This window comes from Oncorhynchus mykiss, chromosome 2 (assembly GCF_057628025.1).
Source record: "Oncorhynchus mykiss isolate SJ-2025 chromosome 2, ASM5762802v1, whole genome shotgun sequence".
NCBI lineage: Eukaryota > Metazoa > Chordata > Actinopteri > Salmoniformes > Salmonidae > Oncorhynchus > Oncorhynchus mykiss.
Window position 1 is genome coordinate 82365810 of NC_143023.1, and position 27221 is coordinate 82393030.

The 27221-nt window shown below is 41.1% G+C and overlaps 1 protein-coding gene across 2 annotated transcripts in view; it reads right to left on the minus strand.

Annotated features, from left to right (window-relative positions):
• The window catches only part of LOC110497694 (inositol 1,4,5-trisphosphate-gated calcium channel ITPR2), a 165865-nt gene that overhangs the window by 21128 nt on the left and 117516 nt on the right, over positions 1 to 27221 (minus strand). For both annotated transcript variants that reach the window (XM_036956603.2, XM_036956593.2), the window contains exons 51-55: positions 26817 to 26994; positions 5013 to 5102; positions 3652 to 3776; positions 3230 to 3395; positions 2220 to 2380 (exon numbers count right to left, since the gene is read on the minus strand). In XM_036956603.2, coding sequence (XP_036812498.2) covers positions 2220 to 2380; positions 3230 to 3395; positions 3652 to 3776; positions 5013 to 5102; positions 26817 to 26994 — 720 coding nt within the window. The remainder of the gene's footprint in view (positions 1 to 2219; positions 2381 to 3229; positions 3396 to 3651; positions 3777 to 5012; positions 5103 to 26816; positions 26995 to 27221) is intronic.

The following is a 27221-nucleotide window of genomic DNA, read 5'->3' on the forward strand; positions in this document are numbered from 1 at the left end:
TCCCAATCTTCTCTGCAGATCCTCTCAAGGTCTGTCAGTTCAGATGGGGAGTGTTGCTGCACAGCTATTTTCAGGTCTCTCCAGAAACGTTCAATCTGGTTCAAGTCTGGGCTCTGGCTGGGCCACTCAAGGACATTCAGAGATTTGTCCCGAAGCCAATCCTGCATTGTCTTGGCTGTGTGCGTAGGGGCGTTGTCCTGTTGGAAGGTGAATCTAAGCACTCTGTAGCAGGTTTTCATCAAGGATCTCTCTGTACTTTGCTCCATTCATCTTTCCCTCAACCCTGACTAGTCTCCCAGTCCCTGCCACTAAAAAACATCCCTACAGCATGATGCTGCCACCACCATGCTTCACCCTAGGGATGTTACCAGGTTTCCTCCAGACATGACGCTTGGCATTCAGACCAAAGAGTTCAATCTTGGTTACATCAGACCAGAGAATCTTGTTTCTCATGGTCTGAGAGTCCTTTAGGTGCCTTTTGGTAAACTCCAAGCGGGTTGTCATGTGATTTTTACTGAGGAGTGGTTTCTGTCTGCAACTCTACCATAAATAACTGATTGGTGGAATGCTGCAGAGACAGTTGTCCTTCTGGAAGGTTCTCCCATTTCCACAGAACTCTGGAGCTCTGTCAGAGTGACCATCGGGTTCTTGGTCACCTCCCAAGAACCCATTTAAGGAACCCATTTTCGTTTTGTCATTATGGGGTATTGTGTGTAGATTGATGAGGATTAAAAAAAATGTAATACATTTTAGAATAAGGCTGTAATGTAACAAAATGTGGAAAAAGTCAAAGGGTCTGAATACTTTCCGAATGCACTGTAAGCATGCAACACACACACACACACACACACACACCATGATTCTGCTAATCACAGTGCTTATAGGCCCTACATAAAAAGATTCACCATGAAGTCACCATGCACTAGTACCTTGGACTGACTGGCCATCAGAAGAGGGCGCATCACTTGTATAAAACATGTTAAAATAGATTCAGTTGTCAATTATGTTATGGAAATCTGCATTGTTATACAATCATCCCTGATCTCCCATTATGTCGTATTGTAAATCACCACAATGATGTTTAAATCCATTAACCTCTTGGCAACCATCTAAAACACCTTTTGGTAACCCGTTACTTAAAGCATCCAGCTATAATGCTTTATAACATGTTTTAATCATGTATGAGCTTTTATGTTTTATAAAAAGGCATATCATATGTTAAGTATCTCTTTGTTTCAACGTTTGAACAGATTCAAAATCGCTGGTAGTAGTCAGAATCATTATGAGATGATTATAAGGAATTATGAGGGGGATATTCATGCTCATGACAAGCCTAACGATGCATCATAATACCTACCCAATACATAGAAGCTCCTCTGTATGGCTTCTTTTCCAGACAAGTTGCCGCACTCATTACATACAGTGAGCTGATGACTCCAGCCTTTATATTACTGTATCACACTACTACAATCCTAGAGGGGAGAAGGTCCGAGTATCACAGTACTACAACCCTAGAGGGGAGAAGGTCCGAGTATCACAGTACTACAACCCTAGAGGGGAGAAGTTCTGAGTATCACAGTACTACAACCCTAGAGGGGAGAAGGTCTGAGTATCACAGTACTACAACCCTAGAAGGGAGAAGGTCTGAGTATCACAGTACTACAACTCTAGAAGGGAGAAAGTCTGACTATCACAGTACTACAACCCTAAAGGGGTGAAGGTCAGAGTATAATAGTAACAGTCACTAGTTTCTGTGAAACCTGAGAGAAGTACTGCACTGTAGCTTTATAACCAAGTCTGAGAAGATAATTAAAAGGAGAGGATGAGAGAAGAAAGGGAGACTGATGCTGGGCAGGGGGAAGGGGGGGGTGCTCAGTCACGTTTTGGGTGTTTTTTTTCTCTCTTTTTTTGGCTGAGTCTGCTGCAGAGGCTGGGGGTTCACAGTCACACTGGAACACTGTGTCTGGCTGCTGAGGACAAAGATGAGGAGGAGGAACACACACTTTGAGACGCTATGGCTACTGCATACACATACACTGTCAGGACAAACTTAGTGTTTGTGTGTGCAAGGAGTGTGAATTTAACGTTCCAACACGGTTTTCACATTCAGCGTAGGGGCTCAAATATAAAATCCTGACTTATCATTGGATCACCAGTACCTTGGTGATAAAACACACAAGACATGTGTAGAGCATGGAGGTAGCGAATTAACTACCCACCTTGATCATCTGGGCCACGTAGCTCTCGGGGCCAGTGTACTCCGTGGGGTCCTTCACCCTCACCAGAACCAGGAAGTACAGGTAGTGCCACATGTTGTGTTCCGACCTGATGTGCTCCTCAAATGACACGGTCTTGTTGTCAAACTTATCCCTCTCCAACCCTGAGAGAGGTGAAACATTACTTATACACTCTGATAACAACAATTAACTTTACCATTCCGTCTTTCTTTGGTGTTCTTAACCATATTTTAGAGCCTCCATCCTGTCTTACTGTATATCTACAGCAAATATTAATGTCTAATATCTATAAGCACAATATAGCAAGTTCGATTTCTTTCTAACATTCCAAGACAGTGGAATGGGTATTGCTACCAAAGTTGCAAGATGCAAGAAATTTACTGTAGAATGACACTATTTACTGAATTTTCATCATGATGATACAAAACCCCCCACAGTTTCACGCAGAAGGGTAACAAATAAAGCAACAGAACTGTACTATTTGTATTTCTCTGCTATGTACAGTTATGTAGTGCTTTGTACAATTATGTAGTGCTTTGTACAATTATGTAGTGCTATGTACAGTTATGTAGTGCTTTGTACAGTTATGTAGTGCTTTGTACAGTTATGTAGTGCTATGTACAGTTATGTAGTGCTATGTACAGTTATGTAGTGCTATGTACAGTTATGTAGTGCTTTGTACAATTATGTAGTGCTTTGTACAGTTATGTAGTGCTATGTACAGTTATGTAGTGCTATGTACAGTTATGTAGTGCTATGTACAGTTATGTAATGCTATGTACAGTTATGTAATGCTTTGTACAGTTTTGTAGTGCTTTGTACAGTTATGTAGTGCTTTGTACAGTTATGTAGTGCTTTGTACTGTTATGTGGTGCTATGTACTGTTATGTGGTGCTCTAGTGCTGTATAGTGCCATGTAGTTCTACGTAGTGCTACATAGTGTTATGTAGTGCTATGTGGAGTTATGAAGTGCTATGTAGGGCTGTACCCACCACAGATGAAGCAGGTGGTCTTCAGTATCTCCTCCTTCCTCTGCTTCTCGCTCCTCAGGTCGGCGAACGTATCGATGATGACGCCGAAGATGAGGTTGAGGACGATGATGATGACAATAAAGAAGAACAGTAGGTCATACACCACACGGGCCGCAAACAGAGGATCCTGGGTAACGAGAGGACCAGTGAGATATTCATCAGCATCCTCATGAAAAGTTGTATCACTATACACGTCATCATACTCAGCATCGTCATCATCAGCATCCCAATGAATACCATTATCATAAACATCATCGTGAAAAAGATTTGGCCTTTTGTTTTCTATATTTTTTGTAAAACAAACAGTCAATCCATCCTCCCATCCATCAATTACTGGCTGACTGGTTCATTGATCAACTGATTGATTGTACCAGGTCACTCACGTCTTTGGAAGGCTTCCTCAGCACGTCTCCTACTCCCCCTCCGTTCCTCAGGCCCTGGTTCAGCACCGTCACGATACACATCAGCAGAGTGTCACACACACGCTCCGTCCCATCGTCCTCCTCCACTGGACACAAAAATAGTGTACGAAACTAATGATAAATGTACACAACGGTAGTAGTGTCCTAGATCTTCCTGACAATGAGTGACACGTTTATAATTCAAAAACATTCTGAAAGAATTCTAAAACTTGCACAGGTTGAAATCCCTTCACAATAGTAGATGTAGGACTTCAACACAGGATGAAAGGGTTTAAACAAAGGAACACATGGGATGATGTGACCCCTCTACGTGACAGAAAAAAATGAGGGGGTGAAAAGAAAAAAGCAAGGGAGAGATTGAGAGGGTGAAACATAGCCAGAGATGGAGGGATAGAAATAGCATAGAGAGAAGTGAGGATTAGAACACGTGTAGAGGCCCCTGAAGTGCTTGTGATCCATGGACACACACTGGGCTGGAGAACAAAGATGAGTACGATGAGTCATCCCCTCTGCTTCTCCCTCTCCAGGATGCTGCTTTAACATCCTGCCTCGAACACCCTGTCTCGACACCCTTCCTCAGCGTGGAACCTTCCAGAGGCTAACTGACTAGAGAGAGTAGCCAACACTTCACATTTACACAGCTCCCTGAACAGGAACACACCTAGAGGGCTACTGAACATGAAGGACTGAGAACTGACTGAACTAGCCATGTTCTGATTAAGAACCACTGTTACAGCACATTGAGTTTGGGGATCCATGTGCAAAATGCCGTTAGATAAAACATTAATGATAAGGACAAGTGGTTGGCAGTTCATATCACATGGCCTCAAAAAAAAGAGTGATAGAGGTGATAGGTAGGATAGAAAGTGCTGAAAGAGAAGAGGACTGGATTCAAACCCATGTTCGCTACGGTACATTGTACATATGCTCCAGAGGCAGCGGCTATAGACCACTAAGACCTGCCCAGACCACACACACACACACACACACACACACACACACACAGTGTAGCCTAGTGGTTAGAGCGTTGGACTAGTAACCGAAAGGTTGCAAGTTCAAATCCCCGAGCTGACAATGTACAAATCTGTCGTTCTGCCCCTGAACAGGCACTGTTCCCACTGTTCCTAGGCCGTCATTGAAAATAAGAATTTGTTCTTAACTGACTTGCCTAGTTAAATAAAGGTTTAAATAAATAAATAAAGACATGGAGAGTTCTAAAGCCTGCTGCATTGTCAATTATACACAGATGAAAATGCTAATGAGACAAAGGCAGAATACCTTTTAAGGGGGTCATTGTAGAGAATTAGGTGGTGATAACTTACTGGTGACAGACGTGGGTAAGTAGTCTGGGCAGCCGTCTTTCAAACACTTGTCGGAGGGAGCTCGGCCGTCTTTAAGTGTTTCCAGTTTCCCTAAAAGCAGGAAAATAAGCAAGTCCAACTGAAAACAAAATAATAGGACAGTATACAGAAATTATTTTGCGTAGGTTACTATAGAAAAGACGCTTGAAGGTTCTCATCAATATTTCATAATCTATAAACGTTATTAAAAAGGTTGCAGAAAAACAAGGAGCACACATGCCCATTTTGTCATGGAGGATAGAGCTGTTATCTATTCATAACCAGTCATGATAGACTCAACATAAATCACATTAGCAGTAGTTGCGTATCCAGCGCATAACAGCAGATGCAGGCCGGTGGCTATGTGTGTTTTAAAATACTGACATTTCAACAGGCCCTTCATATCCTTTTCAACGGTGCTCGACTGTGATAATGAGAGACATGCAGAGTCAAGAGGTCCACACCTGGGCTGGAGAGTCACGACCAGGGACCCTTGAGACCATAACAGGGAGTAGGGAAGCTGGGGAGATGAGGCAGGGTGCTCCCCCCTCCTCTTCACTACTAAAACATGACGTTGTCACAACATTATAAATAGGTTGTGAGAAGGCTGGTTATGACATTGCGCATGTAAACGTGGTCAAAGTAGTCTGGATAGTAGCTCATAACCCAATTAATGGTCTTGTTTGGGATAAGCTGTTTACATGCACCTTTGATATCCTGCTCACGAGTGTCCCTGTCTCCAGAAATAAACAGAATATTCCTAATTGAAGTTCATATGGGTTAAATGGAATAGTAACTGAAATGTGGACACTGACAGTGGGCCTATAACCTCTCACATGTAAAATAATATTAACTCAACAAATATTACATTTTGTCTTGGGAACAGGAGTGGAGAAATATTATTTATATAATTGAACATCGAGAAAATGTGAATGCACGTGTAAAGTGTTATCTTTGACATTGTTATGCAAGCAGACAGTATTTCAACCACATACAGTGGGGCAAAACAAGTATTTAGTCAGCCACCAATTGTGCAAGTTCTCCCACTTAAAAAGACAAGAGAGGCCTGTAATTTGCATCATAGGTACACTTCAACTATGACAGACAAAATGAGGAAAACAAATCCAGAAAATCACATTGTAGGATTTTTAATGAATTTATTTGCAAATTATGGTGGAAAATAAGTATTTGGTCACCTACAAACAAACAAGATTTCTGGCTCTAACAGACCTGTAACTTCTTCTTTAAGAGGCTCCTCTGTCCTCCACTCGTTACCTGTATTAATGGCACCTGTTTGCATTTGTTATCAGTATAAAAGACATGTCCACAACCTCAAACAGTCACACTCCAAACTCCACTATGGCCAAGACCAAAGAGCTGTCAAAGGACACCAGAAACAAAATTGTAGACCTGCACCAGGCTGGGAAGACTGAATCTGCAATAGGTAAGCAGCTTGGTTTGAAGAAATCAACTGTGGGAGCAATTATTACGAAATGGAAGACATACAAGACCACTGATAATCTCCCTCGATCTGGGGCTCCACGCAAGATCTCACCCCGTGGGGTCACACGTGGGGTCAAAATGATCACAAAAATCCCAGAACCACACGGGGGGACCTAGTGAATGACCTGCAGAGAGCTGGGACCAAAGTAACAAAGCCTACCATCAGTAACACACTACGCCGCCAGGGACTCAAATCCTGCAGTGCCAGATGTGTCCCCCTGCTTAAGCCAGTACATGTCCAGGCCCGTCTGAAGTTTGCTAGAGAGCATTTGGATGATCCAGAAGAAGATTGGGAGAATATCATATGGTCAGATGAAACCAAAATATAACTTTTTGGTAAAAACTCAACCAGTTGTCTTTGGAGGACAAAGAATGCTGAGTTGCATCCAAAGAACACCATACCTACTGTGAAGCATGGGGGTGGAAACATTGTGCTTTGGGGCTGTTTTTCTGCAAAGGGACCAGGACGACTGATCCGTGTAAAGGAAAGAATGAATGGGGCCATGTATCGTGAGATTTTGAGTGAAAACCTCCTTCCATCAGCAAGGGCATTGAATATGAAACGTGGCTGGGTCTTTCAGCATGACAATGATCCCAAACACACCGTCCGGGCAACGAAGGAGTGGCTTCGTAAGAAGCATTTCAAGGTCCTGGAGTGGCCTAGCCAGTCTCCAGATCTCAACCCCATAGAAAATCTTTGGAGGGAGTTGAAAGTCCGTGTTGCCCAGCAACAGCCCCAAAACATCACTGCTCTAGAGGAGATGTGCATGGAGGAATGGGCCAAAAAAACAGCAACAGTGTGTGAAAACCAAGAAGACTTACAGAAAACATTTGACCTCTGTCATTGCCAACAAAGGGTATATAACAAAGTATTGAGATACACTTTTGTTATTGACCAAATACTTATTTTCCACCATCATTTGAAAATAAATGAATTAAAAATCCTACAATGTGATTTTCTGGATTTTCATAGTTGAAGTGTACCTATGATGAAAATTACAGGCCTCTCTCATCTTTTTAAGTGGGAGAACTTACACAATTGGTGGCTGACTAAATACTTTTTTGCCCCACTGTAGAATATGCACCCAAAACCAACTGAAGACGTATCATAAATGTGTCTCATTGTTTTAATTTCCTTAAAAACCGGTCAAACTGATGACATATTTACATTTTGCACAGGAACAATCTTCTAGTGTTTTACTCCCCAGTCCCTAAACGAAACATACAACTTTACTGTTGTTAACTAGATTACTAATGTATTAATTTTATCAATATAAGACATTATTCTGGTGAACACTATTTTATTTAGTCTTCTAGGGCAAAAAGTTATGACAGATACATGCAACTTCTCTTCTAACTATAGTTGACAAACAAATGGCCTACCAAATGTCAGAAATTATAAGCAGAAATGTATCTAAATTAGGGGTGAAAGTAGCCTAAGCCAGTAGTCTATAATGTCCAGTACGGAGTATCAGCAAAACAAATTATTATGGAATTATTATGGTTGATGGAACTGTGCAGGTAGCCTACTTTTTAAAGTCATGTTTGACAATCAGATGAAAAGATCACACAATGGGATGTGTAAAACGGTCTGCAATAAACAACAGTAAATGGGATATGATGTTTACATGCCACAGTATTCCATCGAAGATCAGAATATCCCAGGCATTTTATGCAGGTTTCTCATAACCGGGATACAAACGTTTTCGGGTGACTGTGAACGGGATATGATGTTTATATGCGTCAACTCGATAATTGAGTATACCGAATAATAATGGGATATTGGTGTGCATGTAAATGTAGCCACTTGTGAGAACGTCTCAAATTGATTGGTCACATATAGTGACTTGGAGACAACTTTGTGACAACCAATTCTGTCTAATAGGGACCATGCCTGGAGCTCGTTTTCTCATAAGAGATTCTAGTATATAGTATATGCCCATCTCATAACCCTCTCTCTTCATTACTTCAGATTGTCCCAAACATATATTTTCTTTTCAGGCACATTTCATAAACCCAAATAATTTCTCCATCAAACAGTTTGACCCAAGCTTCACCTATGGCAGATGGACTGTGTGGTATAACACTCACATAAAGAGGCAATATGCATTATAACCCTTGATAAACGGACAAACACGGTTTGAGAAAATGAACTGCAATTTCAAGAGCCATGTTGACTGTCTTTTAGCTAGGTCTTTTTCATTTGTCAAAAGTTGCACTAAGAATTGCAGTGCCCTCAGACAGCTCAGCCCACAGACAGAGACACAGACACACCCCCACCCCAGCCGGTTACATAAGAGAGTGCTGCCTGCACAGCCACTGCTCCAGATTATGCAACAGGTGCACATGTGCTGGCAGGTTCTCTCCCTAAGACTGCCCGAGCGAGCGCTGTGCAAGAGCACGTACACACGCCCACACAGACACACTCTCGCATGCATGCACTCATGCTCTGGAAAGCTCTCACACACACATAGCCAAATTGGGAACTGAAAAGGCATAGGCTATTCATTCTGCATGCAAATATGTATTTACATACAGCGCCTTCAGAAAGTATTCTTACCCCTTGATCTACTCCACATTTTTTTATGTTAAAGACTGAATATTATTATCATTTTTAAATTTAGCCCCCCCTCCAAAAAAAATGAAATAAAGTGGTGGAAAAATAACCCAAACGAAGCGTTTGAGTTTAGTGAGTGCGCCAGATCAGATGCAGAAGGGATAAGTGTGTGAATTATACAATTTTCCTGTCCTGCTATGCATTCAAAATGTAACGAGTCATTTTGGGTGTCAGGGAAAATGTATGGAGTAAAAAGTATATGATTTTCTTTAGGAATTTAGTGTAGTAAAAAGTAAAAGTTGTCAAAAATACAAATAGTAAAGTAAACATCTCCCTTAATTGGATATAGGGGGCGCTCTTTTAATTTTTGGATGAAAAACGTTCCCGTTTTAAACAAGATATTTTGTCACGAAAAGATGCTCGACTTTGCATATAATTGACAGCTTCGGAAAGAAAACACTCTGACGTTTCCAAAACTGCAAAGATATTGTCTGTGAGTGCCACAGAACTGATGTTACAGGCGAAACCCAGATAAAAATCCAATCAGGAAGTGCCGCATTTTCTTAAACCGCCTCATGCCAATGACTCCTTATATGGTTGTGAAGGAGCTAGGAGTCAGCTTACGTTTTCCACGTTTTCCCCAAGGTGTCTAGAGCATTGTGACGTCTTTTTAGGCATTTCCATTGGAGAATGGCTGTAAGAGACCATATAGGGCGAGTGGTCGCATGGTGTCTCCCGGAGAAAACCTTGCGTAAAATACTGGGGTAGCCATTTTTCCAATCGTTTCTTATGAGAAACCAACTGCGTCGACGGATATATTATCGAATACATACAGTGCCTTGCGAAAGTATTCGGCCCCCTTGAACTTTGCGACCTTTTGCCACATATCAGGCTTCAAACATAAAGATATAAAACTGTATTTTTTTGTGAAGAATCAACAACAAGTGGGACACAATCATGAAGTGGAACGACATTTATTGGATATTTAAAACTTTTTTAACAAATCAAAAACTGAAAAATTGGGCGTGCAAAATTATTCAGCCCCTTTACTTTCAGTGCAGCAAACTCTCTCCAGAAGTTCAGTGAGGATCTCTGAATGATCCAATGTTGACCTAAATGACTAATGATGATAAATACAATCCACCTGTGTGTAATCAAGTCTCCGTATAAATGCACCTGCACTGTGATAGTCTCAGAGGTCCGTTAAAAGCGCAGAGAGCATCATGAAGAACAAGGAACACACCAGGCAGGTCCGAGATACTGTTGTGAAGAAGTTTAAAGTCGGATTTGGATACAAAAAGATTTCCCAAGCTTTAAACATCCCAAGGAGCACTGTGCAAGCAATAATATTGAAATGGAAGGAGTATCAGACCACTGCAAATCTACCAAGACCTGGCCATCCCTCTAAACTTTCAGCTCATACAAGGAGAAGACTGATCAGAGATGCAGCCAAGAGGCCCATGATCACTCTGGATGAACTGCAGAGATCTACAGCTGAGGTGGGAGACTCTGTCCATAGGACAACAATCAGTCTTATATTGCACAAATCTGGCCTTTATGGAAGAGTGGCAAGAAGAAAGCCATTTCTTAAAGATATCCATAAAAAGTGTTGTTTAAAGTTTGCCACAAGCCACCTGGGAGACACACCAAACATGTGGAAGCAGGTGCTCTGTTCAGATGAAACCAAAATTGAACTTTTTGGCAACAATGCAAAACGTTATGTTTGGCGTAAAAGCAACACAGCTGAACACACCATCCCCACTGTCAAACATGGTGGTGGCAGCATCATGGTTTGGGCCTGCTTTTCTTCAGCAGGGACAGGGAAGATGGTTAAAATTGATGGGAAGATGGATGGAGCCAAATACAGGACCATTCTGGAAGAAAACCTGATGGAGTCTGCAAAAGACCTGAGACTGGGACGGAGATTTGTCTTCCAACAAGACAATGATCCAAAACATAAAGCAAAATCTACAATGGAATGGTTCAACAATAAACATATCCAGGTGTTTAGAATGGCCAAGTCAAAGTCCAGACCTGAATCCAATCGAGAATCTGTGGAAAGAACTGAAAACTGCTGTTCACAAATGCTCTCCATCCAACCTCACTGAGCTCGAGCTGTTTTGCAAGGAGGAATGGGAAAAAATGTCAGTCTCTCGATGTGCAAAACTGGTAGACATACCCCAAGCGACTTACAGCTGTAATCGCAGCAAAAGGTGGCTCTACAAAGTATTAACTTAAGGGGGCTGAATAATTTTGCACGCCCAATTTTTCAGTTTTTGATTTGTTAAAAAAGTTTTAAATATCCAATAAATGTCGTTCCACTTCATGATTGTGTCCCACTTGTTGTTGATTCTTCACAAAAAAATACAGTTTTATATCTTTATGTTTGAAGCCTGAAATGTGGCAAAAGGTCGCAAAGTTCAAGGGGGCCGAATACTTTCGCAAGGCACTGTATGTTAAAAACACCTTGAGGATGGATCCTAAACAACGTTTGCCGATATTCTGTCGATGGAGTTAATTTTGAAAAAAGTTTGGCGTTGTAATGGTAGCATTTTCCGGTCGATTTCTCAGCCAAGCATGATGAACAAACGGGAACATTTGCTATCTAACTGGGAGTCTCCTGAGTGAAAGCATCCGAAGTTCTTCAAAGGTAAATTATTTAATTTGGTTGCTTTTCTTATTTTCTTGAAAATGTTGCCTGCTGCCAGCAGAGCTAGCATAGCATTATGCCATGATAATCTTACACAAATGCTTGTCTAGCGTTGGCTGTAACGCATATTTTGAAAATCTGAGATGACAGTGTTGTTAACAAAAGGCTACGCTTGTGTTTGAATATATTTATTTCATTTCATTTGCGATTTTCATGAATAGGAAAAGATGCGTTATGGTAATGTGCTTGAGGCTATGATTATGCTCCCGGATACAGGATTGCTCGTCGCTAGAGGCTAAAACTATTTAAGTAAAAATACTTTAAAGTATTCATACCCGAGTCAATATCACCTCTGGCAATGATTACAGCTGTAAGTCTTTCTGGGTAAGAGCTTTGCACACCTGGATAGCACATTATTTGCACATTATATATTTTGTTATTCTTCAATCTCTCAAGTTGGTTGTTGATCATTGCTAGACAGCCATGTTGAAGTCGCCATAGATTTATTAGCCAATTTAAGTCAAATCTTTAACTAGCCCACTCAAGAACATTCAATGCCATCTTGGTAAGCAGCTCTAGTGTATATATGGCCTTGTGTTGAAGGTTATTGTACTGTTGAAAGGTGAATTCATCTTCCAGTATCTGTTGGAAAGCCACTGAACCAGGTTTTCCTCTAGGATTTTGCATGTGCTTACCTCTAGTTTATTTTTATCCAAAAAACTCCCTAGTCCTTGTCAATGATAAGCATACCCATAACATGATTCTGCCACCATGATTGAAAATACAAAAAGTGGTACTCAGTGATGTGTTGGATTTGCTCCAAACATAATGCTTTGGATTCAGTCCTCCCAGCTGCCCACTGCACTGAGGCTAGGAAACACTGTCACCACCGATAAATCCACGATAATTGAGAATTTCAATAAGCATTTTTCTACTGCTGGCCATGCTTTCCACCTGGCTACCCCTACCCCGGTCAACAGCTCTGCACCCCCCACAGCAACTTGCCCAATTCTCCACCATTTCTCCTTCACCCAAATACAGATAGCTGATGTTCTGAAAGAGCTGCAAAATCTGGACCCCTACAAATTAGCTGGGCTAGACAATCTGGACCCTCTCTAAAAGTATCTGCCGCAATTGTTGCAACACCTATTACTAGCCTGTTCAACCTCTTTCGTATCATCCGAGATCCCCAAAGATTGGAAAGCTGCCGCGGTCATCCTCCTCTTCAAAGGGGGAGACGCTCTAGACCCAAACTGTTACAAACTTAAATCTATTCTACCCTGCCTTTCTAAGGTCTTCGAAAGCCAAGTTAAACAGATCACCAACCATTTCAAATCTCACCGTAACTTCTCTGCTATGCAATCAGGTTTCCGAGCTGGTCATGGGTGCACCTCAGCCACGCTCAAGGTCCTGAACGATATCATAACCGCCATTGATAAGAGACATTACTGCACAGCCGTAGTCATCAACCTGGCCAAGGCTTTCGGCTCTGTCAATCACCCTCTAGTGACTCCCCATCCCGCATGAGGGAGCGTAATCATCGACTGACACTAATTAGCATAACGCAATGGACATAAATATTCCTAGAAAATATTCCTATTCATGAAAATCACAAGTGAAATATATTGAGACACAGCTTAGCCTTTTGTTAATCACCCTGTCATCTCAGATTTTCAAAATATGCTTTACAGCCAAAGCTAGACAAGCATTTGTGTAAGTTTATCTATAGCCTAGCATAGCATTTTGTCCAGCTAGCAGCAGGTAACTTAGTCACGGAAATCAGAAAAGCAATCAAATTAAATTGTTTACCTTTGATGAGCCTCGGATGTTTTCACTCCCGAGACTCCCAGTTAGATAGCAAATGTTCCTTTTTTCAAAAAATATTATTTTTGTAGGCGAAATAGCTCCGTTTGTTCTTCAAGTTTGGCTGAGAAATCGCCCGGAAATTGCAGTCACGAAAACTGAGAAAAATATTCCAAATTAGCTCCATAATATCGACAGAAACATGGCAAACGTTGTTTATAATCAATCCCTCAAGGTGTTTTTCAAATATATATTCAATAATATATCCATCGGGACAATTCGTTTTTCAGTAGGATCGATTGGATTAATGGCTACCTCTGTATTTTACGCGAGAATCTCTCTGGGACCATCAGGTGACCACTTGCGCAATGTAGCCGCCTACGGGTATTCTTCAACATAAATGCGTAAAACTACGTCACAATGCTGTAGACAGCTTTGGGAATACGGAGAAAGAGTAATCTGGTTGATAGCCCATTCACTGCTCAATAGGGACGCATTGGAACGCAGCCCTTTCAAAACATCAGGCACTTCCAGATTGGATTTTTCTCAGGCTTTCGCCTGCAACATCAGTTATGTTATACTCACAGAAAATATTTTTTACAGTTTTGGAAACTTTAGAGTGTTTTCTATCCTACGCTGTCAATTATATGCATATTCTAGCATCTTGTCCTGACAAAAAATCCTGTTTATTACGGGAATTCCAATTCCTCTTTTAGCCGCCTTTCTTTTCAGTTCTCTGCTGCCAATGACTGGAACGAATTGCAAAAATCACTGAAGCTGGAGGCTTATATCTCCCTCACTAACTTTAAGCATCAGCTGTCAGAGCAGCTTACAGATCATTGCACCATCGTACCTCATCCCCATATTGTTATTTTCTTTCTCCTTTGCACCCCAGTAATTCTACTTGCACATTCATCTTCTGCACATCAATCACTCCAGTGTTTAATTGCTAAATTTTAATTATTTTGCCACTCTGGCCTATTTATTGCCTTTACCTCCCTAATCTTACTACATTAATTTAAAAACACTGCATATAGACTTTTCTATTGTGTTATTGACTGTACATTTGTTTATTCCATGTGTAACTCTGTGTTGTTGTATGTGTCGCACTGCTTTGCTTTATCGTGGCCAGGTCACAGTTGTAAATGAGAACTTGTTCTCAACTGGCCCACCTGGTTAAATAAAGGTGAAATAAAAAATAAAACAAAGTTCATTTCTTGGCACATTGTTTGCAGTTTTACTTTAGTGCCTTATTGAAAACAGGATGGACATTTTGATGGCAATTTGCATATAGTCCAGAATGTTATGAAGAGTGATCAGATGAATTGCAATGAATTGCAAAGTCCCTCTTTGCCATGCAAATTAACTGAATCCCCAAAAAACATTTCCACTGCATTTTAGCCCATCATGTCAGTGATTCTCTCATGGACAAGGCTGGAGATCACTCTGTCATGCTGATTGAGTTCAAATAACAGACTGGAAGCTTCAAAAGGAGGGTGGTGCTTGGAATCATTGTTCTTTCTCTGTCAACCATGGTTACCTGCAAGAAAACACGTGCCATCATCATTGCTTTGCACAAAAAGGGCTTCACAGGCAAGGATATTGCTGCTAGTATGATTGCACCTAAATCAACCATTTATCGGATCATCAAGAACTTCAAGGAGAGTGGATCAATTGTTGGGAAGAAGGCTCCAGGGCGCCCAAGAAAGTCCAGCAAGCGCCAAGACCGTCTCCTAAAGTTGATTCAGCTGCGGGATCGGGGCACCACCAGTACAGAGCTTGCTCAGGAATGGCAGCAGGCAGGTGTGAGTGCATCTGCACGCACATTGAGGCAAAGACTTTTGGAGGATGGCTTGGTGTCAAGAAGGGCAGGAAAGAAGCCACTTCTCTCCAGGAAAGACATCAGGGACAGACTGATATTCTGCAAAGGGTACAGGGATTGGACTGCTGAGGACTGGGGTAAAGTCATTTTCTCTGATGAATCCCCTTTACGATTGTTTGGGGCATCCGGAAAAAGCTTGTCCGGAGGAGACAAGGTGAGTGCTTCCATCAGTCCTGTGTCATGCCAACAGTAAAGCATCCTGAGACCATTCATGTGGTGGGGTTGCTTCTCAGCCAAGGGAGTGGGTTCACTCACAATTTTGCCTAAGAACACAGCCATGAATAAAGAATGGTACCAACACATCCTCCGAGAGCAACTTCTCCCAACCAACCAGGAACAGTTTGGTGACGAACAATGCCTTTTCCAGCATGATGGAGCACCTTGCCATAAGGCAAGTGTGATAACTAAGTGGCTCGGGGAACAAAACATCGATATTTTGGGTCCATGGCTAGGAAACTCCCCAGATCTTAATCCCATTGAGAACTTGTGGTCAATCCTCAAGAGGCGGGTGGACAAAAGAAAACCCACAAATTCTGACAAACTCCAAGCATTGATTATGCCTGAATGGGCTGCCATCAGTCAGAATGTGGCCCAGAAGTTAATTGACAGCATGTCAGGGTGGACTGCAGAGGTCTTGAAAAAAGAAGGGTCAACACTGCAAAGATTGGCTCTTTGCATCAACCTCATGTAATTGTCAATAAAAGCCTTTGACACTTATGGAATGCTTGTAATTATACTTCAGTATTCCATAGTAACATCTGACAAAAAATATCTAAAGACACAGAGGCAGCAGACCTGTCAAAACTTTTGGCCACGACAGTATGTTTTGAAATATTTTTTACTTCCTTCTTTTCACTCTGTCATTTAGGTTAGTATTGTGGATTAACTACAATGGTGTTGTCATGACGTTGGCCTGTGGGTGAGGTTTATGACACCCCTAAAAATACCTTTCTCCCTTTCCTCTCTCTTGACTCTACAGTAGGACTCTTGAAAAGCCTTTGTTAAGCATAGTGTGTCTGGAAACATCAAAAGGTGGGGGGAAAGGAACCTTATTTCGGTAATCCAACCAGCTGAAAATATGCGTTGGTACTAAATGAAAATGATGCCAGGTCAGTTGACGTTTGAGATATTATTACTGATGTTAGGACGACAAACTGTATCTTGGAAAGTCTACACATTATAGTTATCAGATTCACATGGAATTGTTGTGCAATTTAAATGTTTAAATATAAAACTATTTGTGAAAAGATTAAATGTAATTTAGCTTCTTAATGAGAGAATGGTTTGTCATAGAGTAAAATATGCTCAACTCAGTGGCCCTGCCCATGTGAACAGACAATGGTTATAAACTATGAAACACGCCCTTCTCTCCCCTCCTATATAAAGCCCTTGACGAAAACGTAACTTTGTGTTCCGAGGACGACGGTCCCCACGTTGAAAGGGTTCAGATAATAACCTAGCGAAATTATCATCAAATTTCAACGTGAAGATGACGATCAACACACCGAAAGGATGAATTTTGACTATACCAGCAAGAATATAGCATGAGCTAAAACGGTCTTCCATCTATAACCAACCTATTGAAGCGCAGCTCAGAGTAAACATTTATTGCATTTTCCTTTTCCAAATGGGCGGTTATTTAGAATGCATAAGATTCTGTATTTACGATTGCATAGCTTCTCCCTTTGTTCTTCAGTCCTCCCTCGCTTTCATTCAAGCCCAACCCCCTCTCTTTGTGTAACCAGCCGTCATATGTTTTCTTGTAGGACATAATTAGTAATCAATGTATGATCCATTCTGTGTTTATGTAATTCTGTGTGATTATTTAGGTATTTAGTAAATAAATAATTAAACCAAAGTTTGTATTGCTGATTCAACTTGTTAGCCAGGGTTTGTGAAGATAACCAAGAATTCTACAATGTTCAGATGAGACTGAAATAAGGTGACGATTCAATATTGACTGATGTTGACGTGAAAGATTACCAGGTTTTTAAGAGTTTATTCGGAAGATAACAGCTATATAAACATTATTTCGTGGTGTCCCGACTTTCTAGTTAATTACATTTACATGATTAGCTTAATCAGGTAATTTAATTACAGAGAAAAGATTTTATAGAATAGCATGTCATATCACTTAATCCATCATAGCCAAACACACGACAGTGTTGATCCATCTTCAGTTTTCTCCCATCACAGCCATTAAACTCTGCAACTGTTTTAAAGTCACCATTGGCTTCCTCTCTGCTAACAGAGTTAGGAAGGACACCTATATATTTTTTGTGACTGGGTGTGATGACGTACCATTCAAAGTGTAATTAATAACTTTGCCATGCTCAAAGGGTTATTCAATGTCTGCTTTTTTATTTTTTTATCTACCAATAGGTGCACTTCTTTGCGAGGCATTGGAAAACCTCCCTAGTCTTTGTGGTTGAATCAGTGTCTGAAATTCACAAATCGACTGAGGGACCTTACAGATAAGTGTACGTGTGGGGTACAGAGATGAGGTAGTCATTTAAATTAAAGATCCAGGCAGCCTCTCATTTTAACAATAAATTATCGAGGTCACCCCCTCTCCTAGGGAGGGTGACATGTTCGATGCCAATATAACGTAGAAACGAAATCGAGTGGTGTGCTTCCAAAAAGTGGTCCGCAACTGGGTAAGTTTAGTTTTTGCACCTTATGGTGCTACGAAATTCGTACTTTTAATTCTCGCTTTGTTTTAATGTGACTAGTTTCAGGAAACTAGGCGTATGTCGCACTTCACAGGAGAGGCATTTGAATGTAAACATTTTTTTTTACCTAAATGCATTTTTTTGGCAGAAATGTGAACTTTGGAACATGTTGAACTTTCATTTACCTTAATAAGAAACTTGTATGCCATCTGTAAATACGAATAAAATGGTTAAATTACGAGCCCATTTGGTTTAGCCACGGATAAAGCCAGGAACCTTCCAGCTTGCCATCATTGGCTGTGATAAAATATTTTATATGTTTAGAGATAATGATTAAATAATTCTACCCTGAAAATTAACCATTGGGGATTATAATTTTGTAGCATGTATAAGGAATAATTAAAGTATTAAACATAAGTCCAACTCGGTTGGACTGGGAGGGAGATAAATGTGATTGTAAAATACAGAGAACAATTAAACTGCGTTTGAACCGACCTGACTAGAACTCTGAGAAATGTATGATAGGACGGGAGTACTTCTCAAGGTTCCCCTAATCTCGGGGGAATGGAACTGTTGGCTGGGTAGTGATACACGGTGATGAGAACTATGGAGAAGGACTCACCTCCTGTTTGTGTGTACGTACAGTGGGGCAAAAAAGTATTTAGTCAGCCACCAATTGTGCAGGTTCTCCCACTTAAAAAGACGAGAGAGGCCTGTAATTTTCATCATAGGTTCACTTCAACTATGACATACAAAATGAGAAAAAAAATTCCAGAAAATCACATTGTAGGATTTGTAATGAATTTATTTGCAAATTATGGTGGAAAATAAGTATTTGGTCAATAACAAAAACAAACATTTATCTCAATACTTTGTTATATACCCTTTGTTGGCAATGACAGAGGTGAAACGTTTTCTGTAAGTCTTCACAAGGTTTTCACACACTGTTGCTGGTATTTTGGCCCATTCCTCGACGCAGATCTCCTCTAGAGCAGTGATGTTTTTGGGCTGTTGCTGGGCAACACAGACTTTCAACTCCCTCCAGATTTTCTATGGGGTTGAGATCTGGAGACTGGCTAGGCCACTCCAGGACCTTGAAGGAGGTTTTCACTCAAAATGTCACGATACATGGCCCCATTCATTCTTTCCTTTACACGGATCAGTCGTCCTGGTCCCTTTTCAGAAAACAGCCCCAAAGCATGATGTTTCCACCCCCATGCTTCACAGTAGGTATGGTGTTCTTTGGATGCAACTCAGCATTCTTTGTCCTCCTAACACAACGATTTTAGTTTTTACCAAAAAGTTTGGAGTGTGACTGTTTGAGGTTGTGGACAGGTGTATTTTATACTGATAACAAGTTCAAACAGGTGCCATTAATACAGGTAACGAGTGGAGGACAGAGGAGCCTCTTAAAGAAGAGGCGTTACAGGTCTGTGTGAGCCAGAAATCTTGCTTGTTTGTAGGTGACCAAATACTTATTTTCCATAATAAATTCATTAAAAATCCTACAATATGATTTTCTGGATTTTTTTTCCTCATTTTGTCTGTCATAGTTGAAGTGTACCTATGATGAAAATTACAGGCCTCTCTCGTCTTTTTAAGTGGGAGAACCTGCACAATTGGTGGCTGACTAAATACTTTTTTGCCCCACTGTATGTGCGTAGGATATCTACTGTTGGTGTGAAAGTATGTGCGTAAGTAAGGAGCAAGTATAAAATTGATGTTTTTGTATAATGGACTCGAGTACTCTCGTGAATAAACATTTTGACTATTGTAAGCTGGGACTTTTGTCTGTTTCATTCAACCAGAATCTTACAAACTCTGTGTTGCAGACTGAGTAGATTAATTGAAATTTATGAACATTGATACCGCAATTCTCATAACAGCTGAAACAATGGATGGTGTGGACATGCCGAAAAGATGAGTTCAGATTGGTCTACTGTCATGACATTGGCCTGGGGGTAGGTTTATGACAGTCATAAATACCTCTTCCCCCCCTTTTCCTCTCTCTACCCTACGGATGTGAAATTTTAAAACCCCTTGGTTAACATAGAGATTCTGGGAACATCAGAAAGTGGGGGAAATTAACTATATTCTGGTATCCGACCAATTGAACATATGCAGTGGTACTTAATGAATATGATGTCAGGTCGGTTGTCATCTGAGACATTCTCATCAATGATAAGATGACAAACTCTACAGTGGAAAGTCTGCACATTGTAGTTATCGGATTCACATTGAATTGTTGTTCAATTTAAATGTTTGAATATAAAATTATTGGTGAAGAGATGAAATGTAATTTTAGCTTCCAAATGAGAGATTTGGGTTTTCATAAGGTTAGGGCTCTGCTCAATCAGTGGCCCGCCCCTGTGATGGGACATGGGTTATAAAACGTTTCAAACACGCCCTCCTCTCCCTTCCTATATAAAGCCTTGACGACAATATAACATCCTGTTCCAAGTACGTGAGGTCTGCAGCCTCTGCGTTAAAAGGACTAGCATGTCAACTACAGAACTAAGCCAACCACAGCGTGAGCTTTGGTTGCGAATGGTATGAACTTTGGACTCTTATTCACTACAGAAGTGATACCTCCTAGCCGTTGAGTTAGCAACAGCAAACGTGGGCTAGGATAGAACAGACCGAGTATCCCGTCTACCACACAACGACGTTACTACAACGTATCCAATTGACCACCAGAGACATTCTTCAAAGGACAAAGGACTCGGTTGGGCAACACGGCCTTCCATCTACCACCAACCTACTGAAGCACAGCTCAGAGTAAATATTTATTGCATTTGCCTTTTCCAAATGGGCCGTAATTTAGAATGCATAAGATACTATATTTACGATAGCACAGCTTCTCCATTTGTCCCTCAGTCTTCCCGCTCTTTCACTCAAACCTAGCCCATTTTCTTTTGTGTAACCAGCTGTCATATCTGTTCTGCCTGCTAGGGACGTTGTCCTTTATGACGTGATTTGTAATCAAGGTATGATTCATTCTTTGTATATGTAATTCTGTGTGATTAGTTAGGTATTTAGTAAATAAATAATTAAACCCAATTTTGTATTGCTGATTCAACTTGTTAGCCAGGGTTCGAAGATAACCAAGAATTTACAACTTTCAGATGAGACGGAATTAAGGTGACGATTAACATTGACTGCTATTGATGTAAAATATTATTAGGTGTCGTGGGATAATCAGAATTTGTTGGTAACATATGTAAGATGTTTTATATTAATCAAATGTGTGTAAAATTACTTCTCATCAAGAATGTTATTTTTGTATAATACTGTGGCAGGGTTGCAGTATCTGTTCTATGTCAAGACTAAGTTGCATGGGCCGCTGAGAGGGGAGAGGTCAAAGTATCATCATGTGTAAACATGTCTTTTGCTCCACTGTGTGTGTGCCAGTTCACTCCCTAGTTTTCCCATCGGAGATGGCAGTGTCTGGAATCATTCTCCTCTCCATGAGTTTGTCCAGGAGGTTGTATTTTGAGTTGGTTGTATCTAAATGACAATTTGATATATGCCTGTTGATATGGAGGATTTGGTCTATGGTTCTGGGGTTTGGGAAAGGAGACAGAGCTGAACGATGAATTATGTCTATGCTGTCTGACTATGTGTGTCTTTGCTATTAAAGGAACTCAGTTGCATTGTAAGGGGGCTCTCAGAGAATTCATGGTTAGACACTGAATCGATCTGAGAGTCACAGGGTTGTGATAGAGCTCATATAATTAAAGATGGACTTTGATAACTAACTCTGACTTGTGTGTGTGGTTTGCTCCCATGATTTGGTAAATAGAGGAAATTTCCACGACATAGGTCTTTAAGAGTTTATTCAGAAGATAACAGCTCTATAAATATTATTTTGTGGTGCCCCGACTCTCTAGTTAATTACATTTACATGATTAGCTCAATCAGGTGATATTAATTACGGAGAAAGGATTTTATAGAAAAGCATGTCATATCACTTAATCCTGCACAGCCAAAGACATGACACTGCCATGTAGCTAACATGCTTCTTTCTATAACAAGTCTATAACATGAGCAGCTCAGTATGTGTAGATAATCCTTTCTACCACAGCTTTTTTGAACGATATCATGAATAACTGCAGTGCTGCCCTGAATTTAACAGGCACTATTGACAAAGATCAGTGGGAAAAGGTTGGGATGGACTACTTACTGGTGGACGATGGTGCAATGCTGACTCTGACAATGACGAAATCCCTGATTTTGGTAAAAACATCTTCACTGAACCAGGGTCAAAGTCTTCTGATGACAGTGATGGGGAAGAAATGGCGATCAACAGTGTTGTTGTCACGAAGATGTTGACCGAGTTTTGAAATCAGTAGAATGCCCGGTGGAAGCAGAGTATGATAGTTAAGGAGCTAGAGAAAAGCATGTTGTTTGATTGCAAATATGTGGAGGGAGTCAAAAAGACAACACAGAAAGCTGTTGTATAAAACACCTGTCTCCGGATTACATCTTCAAACTAAGGGCAACCATGACATCCGTGACAGAGAGGGAGAAGTGTTCATCCATGTATACGGGTAAGAGTCTATCTAGCTACACTTTCAGATATTATACATATCTAATTTGTCAGAAAATCATTTTCATTGCAAGTTAAAGTGTACTGTTACCTGGCTGGCTCGCACACTAACATTACGTGTATGATCTGTTTTTAGTATCTCAGAAATCCATTGCATTGCTAATTATGCGGTCATCTGTACATGACTAGACAATATTTACCCATCCACTTAGCTAGATGTGGCTGAGGGGTACATTTTTATTTTATTTGATATAGTGTGTGTTTACCAGAGATGGTAATGTGAAGAAAAACATGAAGTGCACCAAAGTCAGATTAGGATATAGGCCAAGGACCAGATAAAGCGTATTTTTTCTAATACTTGCACCACTTTTAGTCTTGAAATATTTGGTTGTTTACTACACTACCTTACTCACACTGTTTAGCCTCACATGGCCTCACATGCAAATCCTTAAAGAGATGGGTGGGGACACTGAATGGGTGAAGACAAAGAAGAGTTCTCCTGTAGGTATACCAAAACATTCAAGGACTATTTTCTCAAAAATGGGGTTCCAACTTTATCAACTTTCAAAGCAGAATTACTCCCCTTACTCCTCACCTGCAGTGTATGACATACAATTTGCTAGCTTTGAGATTACTTTTATGTAAAACTTTATTACTTTCCAATGTAAAAAACACAATTTCAAATTTAGCTAAATAGAGCTGGTCGGTCACAAATGTGGAAAAAGTCAATGGGTGTGAATACTTTCTGAAGGCACTGTATAAGCAAGCGCGCACAAACATGCAAGCACAGACAGTTAGTCAACCAAGACAGAGAACAGGTTTATCGAAAACCTTTAGTCTAGTAAACTAGTAATGTATAGTAAACATGAGTTTACTAGTTTTCAATGACAATTCCACATAGCTGTTGTGACAGAAAACAAAAAGTCCATCCTACTGCTCAGTCTATCCTGTCTAACCTAATGCGTACTGCAGTGACAAATCAAAACATCAACCTTCTTCAGTTTCAACAGGCGACATTACTAAAATCGATGCTCTTTACTCTCCAACCCCTTTCCACTAATAATTCTCAGAGCGTCTGTGAAGAGAGAGCAGCATGTAATGATAAAGGAGCAATCTGTCTCATGAAATACTGTCTGGTGATAACTATGATAACCAGTAGGGCTGGGCAATATGGGCAAAAACTCATTTCTCGATTTTTTTAAAATTATGGGCGAATCACGATATACACTACACAGCCAACAGTATGTGGACACCCATTCAAATGAGTGGATTTGACTATTTCAGCCACACCCGTTGCTGACATGAGTATAAAATTGAGCACACAGCCATGCAATCTCCATAGACAAACACTTGCAGTAGAATGGCCCGTACTGAAGAGCTCAGCCACCTTTCCAAGAAGTCAGTTTGTTAAATTTCTGCCCTGCTAGAGTTGCCCCGGTCAACTGTAAGTGCTGTTATTGTTTAGTGGAAACATCTAGGAGAAACAACAGCTCAACCACAAATTGATAGTCCACACAAGCTCACAGAAGCTCACAGAACGGGACCGCTGAAGTGCGTAACGTATAAAAATGGTCTGCCCTCAGTTGCAACACTCACTACCGAGTTTCAAACTGCCGGAGTGGTGTAAAGCTCACCACCATTGGACTCAGTGGAATTGCGTTTTCTGGAGTGATGAATCACGCTTCACCATCTGGAAGTCAGACGAATCTGGACTTGGAGGATGTCAGGAGAACGCTACCTGCCCGAATGCATAGTGCCAACTGTAAATTTTGGTGGAGGAGGAATAATGGTCTGGGGCTGTTTTTCATGGTTCGGTCTAGGCCCCATAGTTCCACTGAAGGGAAATCTTAATGCTGCAGCATACAATGGCATTCTAGATTATTCTGTGCTTCTAACTTTGTGGCAACAGTTTGGGGAAGGTCCTTTCCTGTTTCAGCATGACAACGCCCCAGTGCACAAAGCAAGGTCCATACAGAAATGGTTTGTCGAGATCGGTGTGGGAGAACTGGAATGGCCTGCAAAGAGAACAGAGCACTGACCTCAACAACACCTTTGGGATGAATTGGAACGCCGACTGCAAGCCAGGCCTAATCGCCCAACATCAGTCCCCGACCTCACTAATGCTCTTTTGGCTGAATGGAAATCCCTGCAGCAATGACCCAAAATCTAGTAGAAAGCCTTCCCAGAAGAGTGGAGGCTATTATAGCAGCAAGGGGGGAACCAACTCCATATTAATGCCCATGATTTTGGAATGAGATGTTTGACGAGCAGGTGTCCTCATACTTTTGGTCATGTAGTGTAGATCTAATAAATGTTTAAAGTTTACCCTAAATAAGTTTTTTTGATGGTCAAATAACACTACATTTAAAACAGTCAGCAATAATCAAATGAATTCAGGGCGTGTGAAGTTATACTGTACCTCGGCTGAATATGTCTTCCACAACCATAAGACATTCACATTTTAGTCATTTAGCAGATGCTCTTATCCAGAGCAACTTACAGGAGTAATTCGGGCTAAGTGCTTTGCTCAGGGCACATCAACAGATTTGTTATACCTAGTCAGCTCTTACTGGCCCAACTCTCTTAACTGCTAGGTTAAATAGTTGTACCTTTCTTTTTGTTTTTGCAATAATCACTGATCTGGCTTTCAGGTCTGTCTATAAAAATACCACTTTTGTTACAAATTTGACCAGAACCATGCATAATGCACATCACTAATAACGTAGCAGGCATTATAGAAAATTAACACCAATCTCATTAACAATCTCTCAAACAGAAGAAGTCTATTTGCTAGCTAACAAGGTAAAAGAGTTGAATTGTTATGAACACACCATTCTGTCCTTCTCCAACTGTTTGAACAGCATGTTAGCCTGTCCAATTTGTTCAGAGGTTGAAATCAAGTGGCCTACCTTATTTATCAGAATGAGAACGAGTTGACAATTCCTTATATAATTGTTTTATACTTATTGCACATTTATAAAACACAGACTAAACAGCTAGTATAACTATCTTTACTTGACTAAAATACTGCTAGCGATACATGTGCAACAAACTGGCCATTATTTTTCCAGAATGAATGTTCATGGACACATCCATTTTAGTAGTGTCTGCGCCGCTCGGAATTTGAGGAGTTGAAACAAACAGGGTATGGTCGAAAGGTTAATTTCTCCTCTATTACAGTAAAATAATGTCTCCATGTGTTTCGGTGTCCATATGACCGATTCTGTTGGACCAAACCTAAAATGCAAATAGCAAAACCATTTGTCAGAGTGGGCTTGGGTGTGTATGTAAACCAGAGAAAGATGAGAAGCAAGAGGTTTCACTCTTGCCAAAACCTGTCCAAAATAAGCCCAATGCTTTTATATGCGCTTATTTAGGAGGGAAGGCAGGCTTGTCACCTGCCTTTGGGCACAGGCTTGTCACCTGCCTTCCCGCCTTTGGGACAACAACTCCTATTGTTAGTGCAGAGACATGAGCATCTCATCATTATATACATATATCTGGTGTAAATGGGAAGGTGCACACAGCACAGAAGGAGCAAACGAGACGAGCCCAAAAATATAACAAGCGGACAAAAATACAAAAAACCTTGATTCTGCGATACAGACATTTGGATTAATGTGCAAAAATCACACAGCCCTACTACCCAGTGGGCAAAATTAATTGCAATGATGTCATTATTAGATAGTGGTCAGATTGTATACTGGCTGTATGAGGAAGTTCTTACGATTGAGGGCCATAGAGTTGGCCAGTCAGGTGTGGGTATTGAAGGGCAACGGTTAGGTGTGGGTGGCAGGACTAATGGGGAGACTATGTGGCCACAATCCAGTGTAAGAGGTGTTCGGGAGCAACATCAGAAATCATGCATCCTATACTGAGCAGTGACCATATCAGCGATCAGCAGGACAGGCTGAGGAGGGTGGGGTAGTGTGGGGGAGCAGGGGGGGGGGGCGACAGAGCAGAGTAAATGGGCAGAGACCTAGGGTAGTAAAGGGGTTGAGGAACATTGGGTACTAGTACTAATTGAACTGGGGTAAAAGTGCAGAGACCTATGGTAGGGTATAGAGGCAAAGGTAGTGAGTAGGGGGTGACTGTGTTTTATAGTGTAGACACCTAGGATAGAGTACAGGGTTCTGGGCTGAAGACAAGGGGAAGTCTATGGGTACTGACCTGGCAGACGTTGCACGTCCATGAGGAAGTCGTCCTTGAGGAAGAGGAAGCCCACGATGGAGAAGAGGTAGACCAGAATGAGGGCCAGCACAGCTGTGAGGACGATGGAGCGCCCATTACGTGTCACGCTCTTAATCACGTTCAGCAGGGTTTCCTCGCGGTTCAGCAGATCAAAAAGCTGAGGGGGACAGACACACAGTCAGACAAATGCAGACACGGGGACACACACGGGCACAAACAGCTTTAGGAGAGCTGTAAAGGCACCCGATATCACATAGCTTCCGAACAGCAACAGCAAAAGAAGGAGATGATGTGGCTTTCTGCAAATGCAGCTGTGTCTGAAAAACCTGGTTCAAGTGGGGGAACAAGGAGACCATGGAGCTAAATGATGAAACCACACTATAA